This window comes from Phyllostomus hastatus, unplaced genomic scaffold, assembly GCF_019186645.2.
Source record: "Phyllostomus hastatus isolate PE091 unplaced genomic scaffold, TTU_PhHast_1.1 phas_contig_402, whole genome shotgun sequence".
NCBI classification, from domain to species: domain Eukaryota; kingdom Metazoa; phylum Chordata; class Mammalia; order Chiroptera; family Phyllostomidae; genus Phyllostomus; species Phyllostomus hastatus.
This window is the reverse complement of record NW_025333873.1, coordinates 4,206,202-4,219,720: the sequence shown is the minus strand read 5'-3', so window position 1 is coordinate 4,219,720 and position 13,519 is coordinate 4,206,202. Positions and strand designations below refer to the sequence as shown.

Here is a 13,519-nt window from a genome sequence, read left to right as displayed (position 1 = left end):
TGAAGCAGAAAGAAACTTTTCTAAACTCTCAATGATAAAAAAGTTCTAAGTCAATCACATTACAGGGACTGAATTATTTTTCTATTTTTTGGTTGGAAAACATTACAAAACCATTGTCGCATGTAAAGACTTCCAAAAAGTACAGTCAAAAAGTCCAACATAGAAAGTGTCAGAGAGGTTTGTCAGGTATTTAAAGAATACAGACATTATAATATGTTATACATTCTGTGATGTGATATTTGTCAGATTTTTAAATTTTTTTTTAATTTTAAAAAATTTTGATTTCAGAGAGTGGGGAAGGGAGAGAGAAAGAGAGAGTGAGAAACATGGACTGGTTGCTTAGGCCAAGGCTCTTTGTCAGCTTTTAAATTGTGTAATTTGTTGTGATTGATTTTCTCATTCGAAACAACCATTCACTTTTATACCTAATTTTGTTTAATAATTTCATTCTTTTTCTTAACAAGAGCTCTCCTTTCTCTCCCCCAAATTGTATAAGGCCCAAGTCCCGCAGATCCTGGCTCTGAGGCCCCTGGCGGACACTCCTGGGCTCTGCAGAGGCCGTTATGAAGGGCCCAGAGGACACAGAGCATCCGCAGGGCTCGCCTTGTGAACAGGAACGGGACCATACATGCAGTTTACCACAATAAAACCCCTGCTTATTAGCCAGCCAGAATAAAGACAGATCCCACCTTGAAGGCAGGTAGGCAAAGTTCTAGCCGATGGGATTATGCAGCTTCCAGATTCTTATAAAGGAGGAGGGCACACTCCTACTTCTCCTTCTCTCCCTTGGCACTGACTGGAGTACAGGTGTGCTGATGAGCATCTCGGCCATGCGAACAAGGACAACACTCTAAAGACTTTGAAATGACAATACTGTAGGAGCGTCAGTCTCTCACTCCACAGAGCACCCCTAGCAGCCCCCAAACCAGCCCTGGTCCAGTTATACTCATATTGCTATGTGAGAGAGTGATAAAACGTCTACAGTGGTTAATTCCCAATTATTCTGGATCTCCGTTAGGCAGCTGATCTTACATTCTAACTGATACAATCATGATAATAGTAACTCTTCGCATGTACAGGGCTCTTTATTCTTTGTAAAATTCTGTAGTCTCTCCCTCTCTTTTTAAAAAATATTTTATTTATTTACTTTTGAACTTTTCTATGAGGAACCTGAGGCCAGGGACTTGAAAGCCTTATCCAGGGGCGTACAGGACAGGGTCCCTAACAAGGCCAGCTCCCTGCGAGGACAGGTGCTGGGTGGAAGCCAGACGGGAGCCAGCACAGTGAGCAGCGTGGTGCCGAGCACACTGGGGTTTTTGCTGTGGGCATTCAGAAAGCATTTCACCCGACTTTTCGATTGGTAAGTCCCCCGAGTAGGGGCAGTTCACATCCTTTCTTTTTTCATCCTCCTGTGCTTTTCTAAATTTGCTCAGCACACAGAGAGGATTATAAACTAGGGGAGGGTTCCTGCTTCAAATATAATGTGTCTCCCTCCTCTCTTCCCTTTTTCCCCTCCCTTCCTTAGTAATTCAGTCAGAAGCCATCAGGCATGGCTGTGCAGAGCAGGGGCCTGGCAGAGGTCGGTGCCCTTGGGAGCAGGGCACCTGAGCAGGCCGGCAGCCCCGTGTGGGTCAAGTCATCAGCCATGTCCTGGGGAACTGGGCAAATATGTAAATGCACTGAAGTTAGTGGGAGCCAGGCTTCTCAACTGTCAGAGACAGGGGTTGTAATGTGAAAACAGGGACACTGGAATGAGCCCCGAGGTTTTGGGTTGGAGCTGGCGGAAGCAGTGTGAACTCGTGGTTAGATAGGTAGAGGTAAAGTACCTAGACTTACCAAGTGTGTATGAATGAACACGCATGTGCGTGCTTTGCATATTCATTCTGAGCTCCATCCAATGAGAGAGCCTGGGAGTGGAGCCAGCCACTAGCAGTAAGCACACCGCTGACCGCTAAAAGGGATCAGGACTCCTTGGATGGGCCTGTAACATCTTTTTGTGCCATAAAGTAAGGAAGTGCTCAGAGAACAAAGGGAACATTTCAAAAGGACTCCGAAGCCAGCTTGAAGGCACAGCCACTAACCAAATCTGGGATATTTGAGAATCAATAATAAGAAGAATAAAACTATAACCCATCGAATAAACTAGGAATCTATGAGTCTACACTGATGTAAAGGAACAAGCCGAAGAGAAAGCAGTTTCTCACAAGTTAATATCAACTAATAAATGTAGAAGAGATAATAAAATCAAAACCGTATAGCAATAATTAACTCAAGCAGGAAACATTAACGAGTGTTCAAGCTGGTGGAAGAAACAGGAGTGGAGATTGACATAGTTTCATGGTACCCTCCCCCACCCACAGTGAAGCCTGGCAGACATCCCCTTGATAAATAATCCAAGTTCACACGAGCGGTCATGGGACAGAGCTGTGTCATCGTGTTCCACCTGCTGGGATGCAGGGAGGGGACCACAGAGCCACTTCTGTGCACCACCTGACTCTAACCACGGGGAGACTTCAAACAAGCCTGAACCGAGGGACAGTCCACAAATTAACTGCCCAGTAATATTAACGAATGTCAGGGACACGAAGGTCAGGAACGGGCTGAGGAATGCTTCTAGACAGGAGACTAAAGAGACACGACAGCTAAGCGCAACACATGATCCTGGGGTGGATCTTTTTGCTGTAAATGTTGCTTTGGGAGACAGTTGGCAAAACTTGAACGGGATCTCTTGACATATGGGAGCTCTTAGTACGATTATTGTACCTCTTCTGCGAATTTCAGATTATTTCAAAGTTGAAGTGAACACACAACAAAAGACCTCAGCAGTGTGTCTGACTAGTAAATCCTTATGCCTTCCAGGCCCATCTTTGCCTGACAACCATTTGTGTGGCTTTGGGAAATCACTTTCCTTTTTCTGGGTTATCTTTTCCTTATTTCAAATGGGAGCTTTGGATGTGGAAAGATAATCCCTCTGGTTTTCCAGCCCAAGCAAGCTAGCCCCCTGTTGTGAAGAAGGGGCAGGTGCTGAGCACAAGGGCTCCCAGGGCTCCCGTGCCCTCCGCGGCTTTGCACCCTCTGCCCCTGCCATCCTTGAGCACAGCCCCGGTGTCTCCACAGGCAGGTGGTGCCAGTGCTGGTGAGTGCTGAAGAGGAGGTTCACTGGAATCATGACCTGGAATCCTAAGCGTCTGGAACCAAGATTCTCAGATGTTAGAGAGTGGTTCATCTGAGTCACCTAGAAGTGCTCGTTTCAAATGCAGATTCCTGGCAAGCCCCCCAACACTGGCTCAGAAATCTGGCACTATTGTAAGTCCCTACGTGGACAGACCGAGCTGTCACAGAAGCACAAATCCCACCAGGAACTTGGAGCTCCTTGTGTCTGCACCCCAGTAACCTTTGCAGGCTGTGCTTGTTGCCTCGGGGCTGAAATGTGGGTGCTGCTCCCAGAACAAGCCTGACTCGATCTTGTCCACAAAGTTTGCATTTGTTTCTCCTCTCCTGGGGTCCCCTTCCTTACCTCCTCCAGGAATTTGCTCAGACGTCCCCTTCTTAGTCTGGGCCTTCAAACTGCCACCTCCCCCCTTCCCATAGTCCGTGGAACTCCTATCTCCCTTCTCTGTGTCAGCTTTCTTGTCCACACTTACTGCCATCTGATCCGCAATATGTTTTTTTGAGTAACATCTTTCTCCTCACCCAGGATCATAAGCACTGCGAGGATAGGGACCTCTGTTGTTCTGTTCACTGCTGCAACTCCAGCACTTAAAACAATGCTTGGAGCATGTGTACAACAGGTGCTAAATAATTTTCTGCTCAGTGAAAGGATGTACTTCCAGAAGGTGCATTTGATCTAGGCAGGAAGAAGAAAGAGGAAGAAGAGAGATGGGTGATGTTTAAATCAGGAAAGCAAAAAGTCAATTCCCAGAAATCCCAGAACTTCCGGCCAAGATGGAAGCATAGGTAGACACATTGTTCCTCCTCACACAACCAAAAGAAGGACAACAACAAATTTAAAACCAAAAAACAACCAGAACTGATGGAAAATTGAACTGTATGGAAGTCTGACAACCAAGGAGTTAAAGAAGAAACATTCATCCAGACTGGTAGGAGGGGCGGAGTTGGGCAGCTGGGCGGAGAGGACTCAGGGGCAAGGGGACGGCTGGTGGACCCAGCGAGGCAGCAGATTGTGGATGGGGCAGTCCCACATTCACGTGCAGATAGAACGGGAGGAACAACTGGGGAGCAAGATGGACCATGTAACCCAGGGTCCCAGCCTGAGAAAATAAAGCTTCAAAACCCTGACTGAAAAAACCTGTGCGGGTTGTGGTATCAGGAAAAACTCCCAGCTTCACAGCAGAGTTCGTTGGAGAGACCCACAGGGTCCTAGAACCCACACAAACCTACCCACCTGGGGAATCAGGACCAGAAGGGCCCACTTTGCTTGTGGGTAGCGGGGGAAGTGACTGAAAGCCAGTCCAGAGCAGAGCAAGCAGCACTGTTCTCTCTCAAACCCCTCCCCCACATACAGCGTCACAACGCAGCCAGGTGGGTTGCCACGCCGTTGTGAACACATAAGTCTCCGCCCCTTACTACTTTACAGAGGTACTGAGACAAAAAAAAGAAAAATGGCCCAAATGAAAGAACAGATCAAAGCTCCAGAAAAAATACAACTTAGCAACAAAGAGATGACCAACCTATCAGATTCAGAGTTCAAAACACTGATAATCAGAAAGCTCACAGAACTGGTTGAATATGGTCGCAAAATAGAGGAAAAAGTGAAGGCTATGAAAAGTGAAATAAAGAAAAATGTACAGAGAACCAGAATGATGGGAAGGCAACCGGGATGCAAATCAATGGTTTGGAGCAGAAGGAAGAAAGAAACATGCAACCAGGAATGAATGAAGAAACAAGAATTCAAAAGAATGAGGAGAGGCTGACGAACCTCCAGGACAACTTTAAATGTTCCAACATCCAAATCATAGGGGTGCCAGAAGGAGAAGAGGAAGAGCAAGAAATGGAAAACTTATTTGAAAACATAATGAAGGAGACTGGCAAAGGAAATCTGGCAAAGGAAATAGACTTCTAGGAAGTCCAAGAAGCTCAGAGAGTCCCAAAGAAGTTGGACCCAAGGAAGCGCACACCAATGCACATCATAATTACATTACCCAAGATAAAAGATAAGGAATCTTAGAAGCAGCAAGAGAAAAGGAGACAGTTACCTACAAAGGAGTTCCCATCAGACTGTCAGCTGATTTCTCAAAAGAGACCTTACAGGCAAGAAGGGGATGGAAAGAATTATTCAAAGTCATGAAAGGCAAGGACCTACATCCAAGATTGCTCTATCCAACAAAGCTTTCATTTAGAATGGAAGGGCAGATAAAGTGCTTCCCAGATAAGGTCAAGTTAAAGGAGTTCATCATCACCAAGCCATTATTATATAAAATGTTAAAAGGACTTATCTAAGAAAAAGAAGATCAAAATATGAACAGTAAACTGACCACAAACAACTATCGACAACCGAACCTAAAAAAAAAAATGAAACAGTAACAAAAACAAACTAAGCAAACAACTAGAACAGGAACAGAATCACAGACATGGAGATCACGTGGAGGGTTATCCGTGGGGAAGTGGGAGACAGATAGAGGGGGAACAGGTACAGGAACTAAGTAGCATAAATGGTAGGCAGAAAATAGACAGGAGGAGGTTAAGAATAGTATAGGGAATATAGAAGCCTAGGAACTTACATGTATGGCCCATGGACATGAAGTAAAGCAGGGCGGGGGGAGATGCGGGTGGGAGGGGGTGTGCAGGGCGGAGGGGAATACAGGGGGGGAAATGGGACAACTGTATTAGCATAATCAATAAAATATATTAAAGGAAAAAAAGAAATCCCTTGCCAACTTTCATTTATGTCTCCTTAGCCAAAACCATGTCACATGGCCACCCACTGCTGCAAGGGAGTCTGGAAAGATGAGTATTTCTAATTGTGTGCACTGCCCCCCTTAAACAACATTATTTGGTAAGTAAGGCAGAAGGGAAAAATGAATATTGGAAAGGCAACGTACCGTGTACACCACCTGGATCTATCCTGGACCTAATGAAGTGGCATCTCTGAGGGTGATAATTTTGATGCAGGTGAACTGTTGTAAGAAAAGTGGTTGGAATAAGGGAATGAGCCATCCTGGGTGTGGACATACTGGTCATGGACATCTGTTTGGTTGACTGCCCAGACCACACTCCCTACGCCCTGCCACCTTCATCATCTTTTTTTTATTTTTAAAAAATTGATTTTAGAGAGAGAGGAAAGGAGACAGAAACATTGATTTGTTGTTCCACTTATTTATGCATTCATTGGTTGATTCTTGCTTGTGCCCTGACCAAAAATCGAATCTGCAACCTTGGTGTATTGGGACAATTCTCTAAGCAACTGAGCTATCTGGCTAAGGCCCCTTGCCATCTTTTCTGAGAAATATCTTTATTTGCACCCCTGCCCACATATACATGGTTACAGCTGTAGGACTCTCGGAGGCCTTATTCATATTTCATGTTCCCATCCACCTGACCCAAACCATTGAATCAGAATCACATGACCACGAACTTGGCACTAAGGTGGAGATTCTAAGTCTCTCTGGATGACTGGATCGTGTAAACAGAGAGCTGCTGGAGGGCTTATCTTCTATGTCAAAAGTAGCAAGAGAAAAGGAGCACGAACTGGAGCAGCTGAGGAAAGAACGTGCACCCCACACAGAAAGAAGTGTGGTGAAATAGAGGGGGTCTTTGTGGTGTCTGAGTCCCTGGTAGTGGGTCATTCCTGAGGCCTGGTTCTGTTCTTGCCCTTGGGGTCCAGTGCACGCTTCCTGTTCTTTTGTTCAGGCCAGCTTAAGCGAATCTTGAGTCCTGGCTAAAGAGCTCTAACACAGACACACCCCGGCTCAAGGCATCTGAAAACAGAAGGAAGTAACTCTGGAGATCAGGTGCCCCGTGCTAGCGGAAGAAGTGAAACATAGCAGCTTCTTTATCAACAGCCCACAAAGGACGGGGCCAGGGGAGACTTCATCTGGCTGTTTGTGGAGCTCTAGGAAGCCGCTCTCGCCAGCCCCACAAGTGAGCCCACTGCCAATGGGAGGAGTGAGTGCTTTTGACACAGGACCTCTAGGTTAAGGGTCTGAAGATCTGGTTTTGCTTCCAAGCAGCCTGTCCTTCGGTCCCTGGCTCCCACTTCTTGTAAAACATGTAGGGTGCCTATCAGTTTTCCTGAGGCACAGCTGGGCCGGACAGATAGCGTGGCACAGGGCAGAAAGCAGTCTGGGTTCTAGAGTCTGGAAGTCCACACTCATTCCTAACCTTTAGCCAAGACACAGGCATACCTACTTTTATTGCGCTCTATTGTGCTTCCTGGGTGTTGCATTTTTTTACCCAAAGGCAAGACACTCTGTGAGCAAAAAGGATTACAGTTCGCTTTATTGCAGTCACCTGGAACTGCACCTGCAGTATCTCTAAAGGACGCCTGTAGCTGATTTCCCCAAATCTCACCTATAAACCAATGGCAGTAACTCCCACCTGGGAAGATACAATGAGCCTGCAGGTGTAAATCACCTAACACGACGAATAGCAAATCCCGCTCTGACAGCAGAGCCATTCCCGCCCTGGCACCCAGTTGGAAGACAGGGCAGGCGCCTGGCGTGGAGACAGGGGGACCCTCCTGGAAAACTATTTTTGCCAAAACCATGGTTCACTGCTGGGTGTTGTACATCAGCCTAAGCTCCATGCTCTCCCAGGAGCCAGCGGTTTTGTGTTGGTTTTTTAGCAGAAACTACTTTTCATTTCTTATAAGACCTCCATGCTGTGGGGGGCCAATTGCTAGAGCCCAGGGGGAGGGAAAAGAGAGCCCCTTGAAAGAGATGAAAGGGGAAGCTAGATTTGAAGTCATTTTAATTCAACCCCCATCATGTGCCAGGCACACCCATGTGCTTTAGACCCATTATTGGCTGTTTTAACCTCTCTCGGATGACAAGTGGAGGTGCAGATAGGCAGAGCTGTCGAATGCTATTGACGGCTCCTCTGGACAGCATCTAGGCAATTCTAAAATCTGCTAACAGCTCTGAATTAGCTGGGCGGAGACCGCTACCAGAACACGAACAGCTGCTGTCATAGCTGGCACAGACTTCACACTGGAGCCTGGGACCTGCCCCTCAGCCCTGCTGGGCCGACGGGTCCCTTTATTAAGCAGCCAAGGTGCTGGTAACTGCAGCTTGGGCTCCCCATGCTACTGATCCCACACCGGAAAAAACAAGGGAGAGAAGGGAGAAAATGAAAGACGGAGTAAAAGTAGGAAGAAACAAAGGGAAGAGAAGGCAGGCAACCAACTGTGTAACGATACTCATTCCTTTATTATCGACTGTGTTGATCTGAACAGGGCTGGGGCCTGCAGGCTGCTGGCTGCACGGAGCTGCAGGTGCACTTCAGCTCAACAGACAGGCCTCATCCTAAGCCAAGAAGACAGGGGGCAATGTTTTACATATATATATTTATATATTACATATGTAATATACGGGTCACTGCATTGTTAGCTGTTGTCCTAAATAAAGACCATAGCAACAGACGTGGAAATTTGTTCCAATCAAGGCCCTTACTTTGTTAACCAAATGTCTGCTACATCAAAAGGAAAAGAAGAGAGAGAGAGAAACAGAGAGACTGAGATCCAGCCACCCCGGTGGCCCTGTTCCCAGCATATCTTATGCTGAGTATAGAGTGTCCCCTGTGGAGTTAAACACACAGACACGCACATACATACACACATACACGAAACCGCAGGCGGGAGCTCCTCCTCTGACCACACCTCGGGCCCAGCCCTCAGACCAGGGGTGGTGATGTTGGGTGGCTTGTGCTATAAGACTGTGAGGGTCACGCAACCAGACAATGCAGAGTCAATGTGTCCAAGTGGTGAAGGGGGGTGACACGTGCTATTTCATCCACAAACGTGAAAGAAGTCACTGGGAGACGCTGCTCAAGGCAGGCCTGGACGTCCCCAGGACACCTGGGGCATTTCTACACATGACGTCCCAGCCTCAGCAGGATCTAGTATCTGAATTCTGAGTCTCAAATAATCCCTGGGGCTCTGACAGAAAATGTGATTTCCTTGATGGACAGCAGCAACTGGCAACTGAGCTGCCCCACCATCTAGCCCAGCAATTACAGCAGAAACAACAGCATCATCGATGTAAGCCCAACCATAGCTTGGTCCTCAGAGCAGAACTGGAAAGGTGTAAAAGGGTTAATTTCTTGATGGAAAGAGAATAACCAGATAATCGCCCTCCCCCCAACATCAAATTTCAGGCAAAGCACTCAGTTTTATGCTTTTATCCCAGTGACCAACTTCTGCATATCCTAGGAACCGGAGACTCCCGCTATGAGGGCACGTTAAAATCCTGACCCACTGGTTTTCTCTGATGATTGCTTTTTCACCCCTCCACCAAAATGCACACTGAAAAAGTAAGTCAATGAAAATTAATCTCTTTTCTTTTTTTTTGGTAGAAATTTACTTATCACTTAAGATACCTAGAGACATCTTGGGATGTCACAAAGGGAGATGAAGAGTACTTCCCTAGGGACCAGTTTGCACAATGCTGAAGAAGGGGTTAGTTTCCAACAAAACTGCCCAACAAATGCGATTCAGAAACAGGGGGAATCGGTAACGCTGGCCGACTGTGCCTGGGTCTCCGTCTCCTGTGCTGCATGAGGGGGAAGCAACAGGTTCCGATCGATACCTTTGCTGAGCCAGGGGCACAAGGACGTCGGTTCCCTCCCACTATGAACTGGGATCCTGGCAGCGGCGGGGAAGACGTTGGAAGCAGGAAGGAGCAGCATCTCAGACACAAGGAGTAGGCCTGACCACTTGCGGACCACAGTTACTTCTCGGAGGGGGACAGAACAGGGGACACCGGAGGAGGGACTTCCCCTGATGACTGTTCGCGTCTCAGGACTTCCATTTCCTGCGGGTCCGAGGAGGCGGCCACCGGTCAGTTCACAGGTCCCACCCCAGGCTTGGGAAAGTGGGCAGAGAGCAGAGGTCGGAAGCCATGGATTCTCGGCAAAGCTGAAGAGGGGCCGTGGGGGCGAGGTCGTTTAAGTCCTTGAAAAGGAGCCCGAGAAGCCGACCAGGGTTGCCTGAGGCGCGGAAAGGGCTGGGAGCACTGTCAGGACATCTCCCGTCCTCGGGACATCTCCTGACCAGCATTGCGCCAGTCCCAGAAAGTGCTTAGGAGCTGCTCCCGTCAGCACAGGAGGAGACGGAGGTTGTGGGGACGGGTAGAAAAAGTCCTCTGTTCGCAGGCACCGGCCACCCCCCTTTCTGGGAACAGCTGACAGCGAGGAGCTGGAAGTCTGACCCGGGATCCACAGTCAGCGGAAAAGGAGGCTATGCAGTGACACGGCAGGCTCAGCCGAGGGCCTCCCCCCCACACTAACTGAGCTCCACGAATAAATAACATTAATTAAATAACGGAGGCTAAGAAGAGCCGGCAGAGGCACGGTCTGCCAGCTCTCACCCCCTCACGCACACACGAACACGCACATGCACACACACACACACACACACCAAGCGGCAGATGAGATGATCGGGGCTGGCTGCCCGGTCCCGGGAGTCGGCCAGACCGGCCGCAGGGCTGAAGGTTGTCACTCGTGGTCTAGCACTGTCGCAGGGCGCAGAGCAGCGGAGGCCAGTGAGGCATGTGCGGTGGAGGGTGGAGGCCGCTGAGGACTCTGGCACCTGCGGGGCGGTGGGGCCAAGGTGGGTGAAAGGGGAAGCTGGGAACGTGCAGGAAAGCCAACGGTGAGGACTGTCCTTCCCCTCACCCAGTTGCTGTGGAAGCGCCTCCCCAACGCCCTGCCTCCCATCCTGAGCCCCCACCCCCTCCACCCACTGTGACCGCGTGGTACTGACCAGGAGCGGGACTTCCGGACTTTGGAGGTGGAAGGTCTTTCCAGAAAGCTGTCCAACCGCATGAGCCTCTCCATGTGCAGAGCACGGGGATCTTGCTCTTGGTCGTGAGAGAATTCCATTTCGAAGACAGCTGGAGGGGACACATCCAACTCCAGGAACATTATGTTTTCGGCCTGTGGCAGGAGGGTCACACCGGACGTGAGCACTGGCCCTGCACCTTCCAGGCCCTCGGTGAATGTTGGGGGGAGCAGGGATGACAAGGTAGGTAGAGGAAGCAAAGGCTGTGAGCATCCACCCCCCTTGGGACCTCTCCCCTCCCCACTTCCACTTCCCAGCTTCTTACCCTGTACCTGGGGTGGGACCCCATTGCCATGGCAACCCGAGCATACTGGCTGATAGGCCTCTTGTAGCCCACCGCGGACGTGGGCCGCTTCTTCATCTGGCTGTTATTGCTGCGGGGAAGAGGCTCGGTTAGGACAGGTTCCTTCAGACACAAAGGGGAGATGGCTTCCTGAGGAAGTCAGCATTACTCATGTAGACAGGAGGCCCTGAAGACTGCAGGCTCCGGAATTTTCTTCCCTTTGCTCTAATGCAAGCTGACAACTCAGACTAACATACGGAGGCACATGTTTCTTTAATTACCTTCCCAGTAGAAAAGGGATGACTGAGGATTGGAATGAAGAAAGCAAATTTGATCTTATTTTAGTTTTCGGATTCATGTACTAATTTCACATACCACACAAAACCGCTGATGATTAGTGGTTCTGCTGCTCATTTTCCTCCACAGGAGTTAGCATGACAAGATGACTAAAAGCTCAGGCTTGAAATGCAAGGGTCCCAGAACAATAACCAAAAGAGTCTTGGAAAAGAACGAAAATGGAGGACTCACATTTCCCAGTTTGGAAACTAATGACAAAGCTGTAGTAGTAACGAGGCTGTGTGGTTCCGGCACATGGACAGAGAAATCTATCAGTGGAGTAGAACCGAGAATCCAGAATAAACTGCCGTATTCCCCGTAACTGATTTTCTGTGAGGGCACCAAGACCATTTAACGGAGAACGAACAGTCTCTTCACCAAATGACACTGGGACACGTGGACATGCACAGGCAAGAAAATGAAACCGAAACCGTACCTTGCATCAAATATAGAAATTAAGCCCAAATGGATCGTAGACATAAATGTAAAGCTCTATCTTACAAAACTCTGAATAAAACATAGTGGTACAAAGAACACGTATGAAGGACCCATGGACATGGACAGTGGTGAGGGGACTGACTGAGGAAGTGGGGGCGGGCTGGGTGGAGGCGGGTGAAGGGGGAAAAGTGGGGTAACTGTCACAGCATAAAAAATAAAATATTTTTTCAACATTAAAAATAACATGGTTTGAGCCCACCCAGGGATGCCTTAATTAATTAATTATTTTAATTAAAAATAGTAAACTTTTATGACTTTATGCAATGGTTTCTTAGCTATAACATCAAAAAATCAAGCAACTAAAGAAAAACAGTTAGACAAACAGGACTTTATAAAAACTAAAAACTTTTGTGCTTCAAAGGACATCATAAAGAAAACAAAAAGATAATCTACAAAATGGGAGAAAACATCTGCTAATCACATATCTGATAAGGGACTTTTATCCAGAATCTATAGATAACTTTTACAAATCAAAAAAGACAAACAACTCAATTTAAAAAAGGACAAAGTGCTTGCCGGAGTGGCTCGGTGGGTTGGGCATGTCCAGCGAACCAAAAGATTGCCCGTTAGATTCCCCATCAGGGCACATGCCCAGGTTGGGGGGTCGGTCCCAGTCGGGCACCTGCAAGAGGCAACTGATCAATGTTTCTCTCTCACATCGATATTTCTCTCCATCTCTTTCTCCCTCTCTTCCTCTCTCCCTGGAATCAGTAAAAGACACAAATAAATAAATAAAAATGGACAAAGAATTTGAATAGCCATTTCTCCCAAGAAGAGAATACAGTAGCCAATAAGCACATAAAAAGATGCTCAACATTATTAATCATTAGAAAGATGCAAATCAGAACTACTTCACACCCACTAAAATGACTGTAATCAAAGAAGACATACAATACTACATGCTGGTGAGGATGTAGAGAAATTGGAACCCTCATTGTTGGTGGGTATGTACAATGGTGCAGCTGCATTGGAAAACAGTTTGGCAGTGACTCAAACAGTTAAACATAGCCCTGGCTGGTGTGGCTCAGTGGATTGAGCACCGGTCTTCGAACCAAAGGGTCACGGCCCAGTCAGGGCACATGCCTGGGTACATGTGAGAGGCAACCACACATTGAGGTTTCTCTCCCTCTCTTTCTCCCTCCCTTCCCCACTCTCTCAAAATGAATGGATAAAATCATTTAAAAAGAAAGTTAAACACAGAGTAACCATAAAAACCAGCACTTCCACTACCACTAGGTATTTATTCAAAAGAATTTATAACATGTCCCCACACAAAATTTGTACACAAGTACTCACAGCAGCACTATTCATGATAGCTAAAACCCAAATGCCCAGCAACTGATGAATGGGAAAACAAAATACGGCACGCGCACAGGGTGGAGTGT

General features: G+C 47.6%; 1 protein-coding gene across 9 annotated transcripts in view; it reads right to left on the bottom strand.

Moving 5' to 3' along the window:
- Positions 1–8,368: 8,368 nt before the first annotated feature.
- KIF3C (kinesin family member 3C) overlaps positions 8,369–13,519 on the bottom strand; it is a 46,212-nt gene continuing 41,061 nt past the window's right edge. For all 9 annotated transcript variants that reach the window (XM_045844475.1, XM_045844472.1, XM_045844477.1 and 6 more), the window contains 3 exons: positions 11,283–11,391; positions 10,940–11,112; positions 8,369–10,765 (listed from right to left, as the gene is read on the bottom strand). In XM_045844475.1, coding sequence (XP_045700431.1) covers positions 10,672–10,765; positions 10,940–11,112; positions 11,283–11,391 — 376 coding nt within the window. In that variant the 3' untranslated portion in view covers positions 8,369–10,671. The remainder of the gene's footprint in view (positions 10,766–10,939; positions 11,113–11,282; positions 11,392–13,519) is intronic.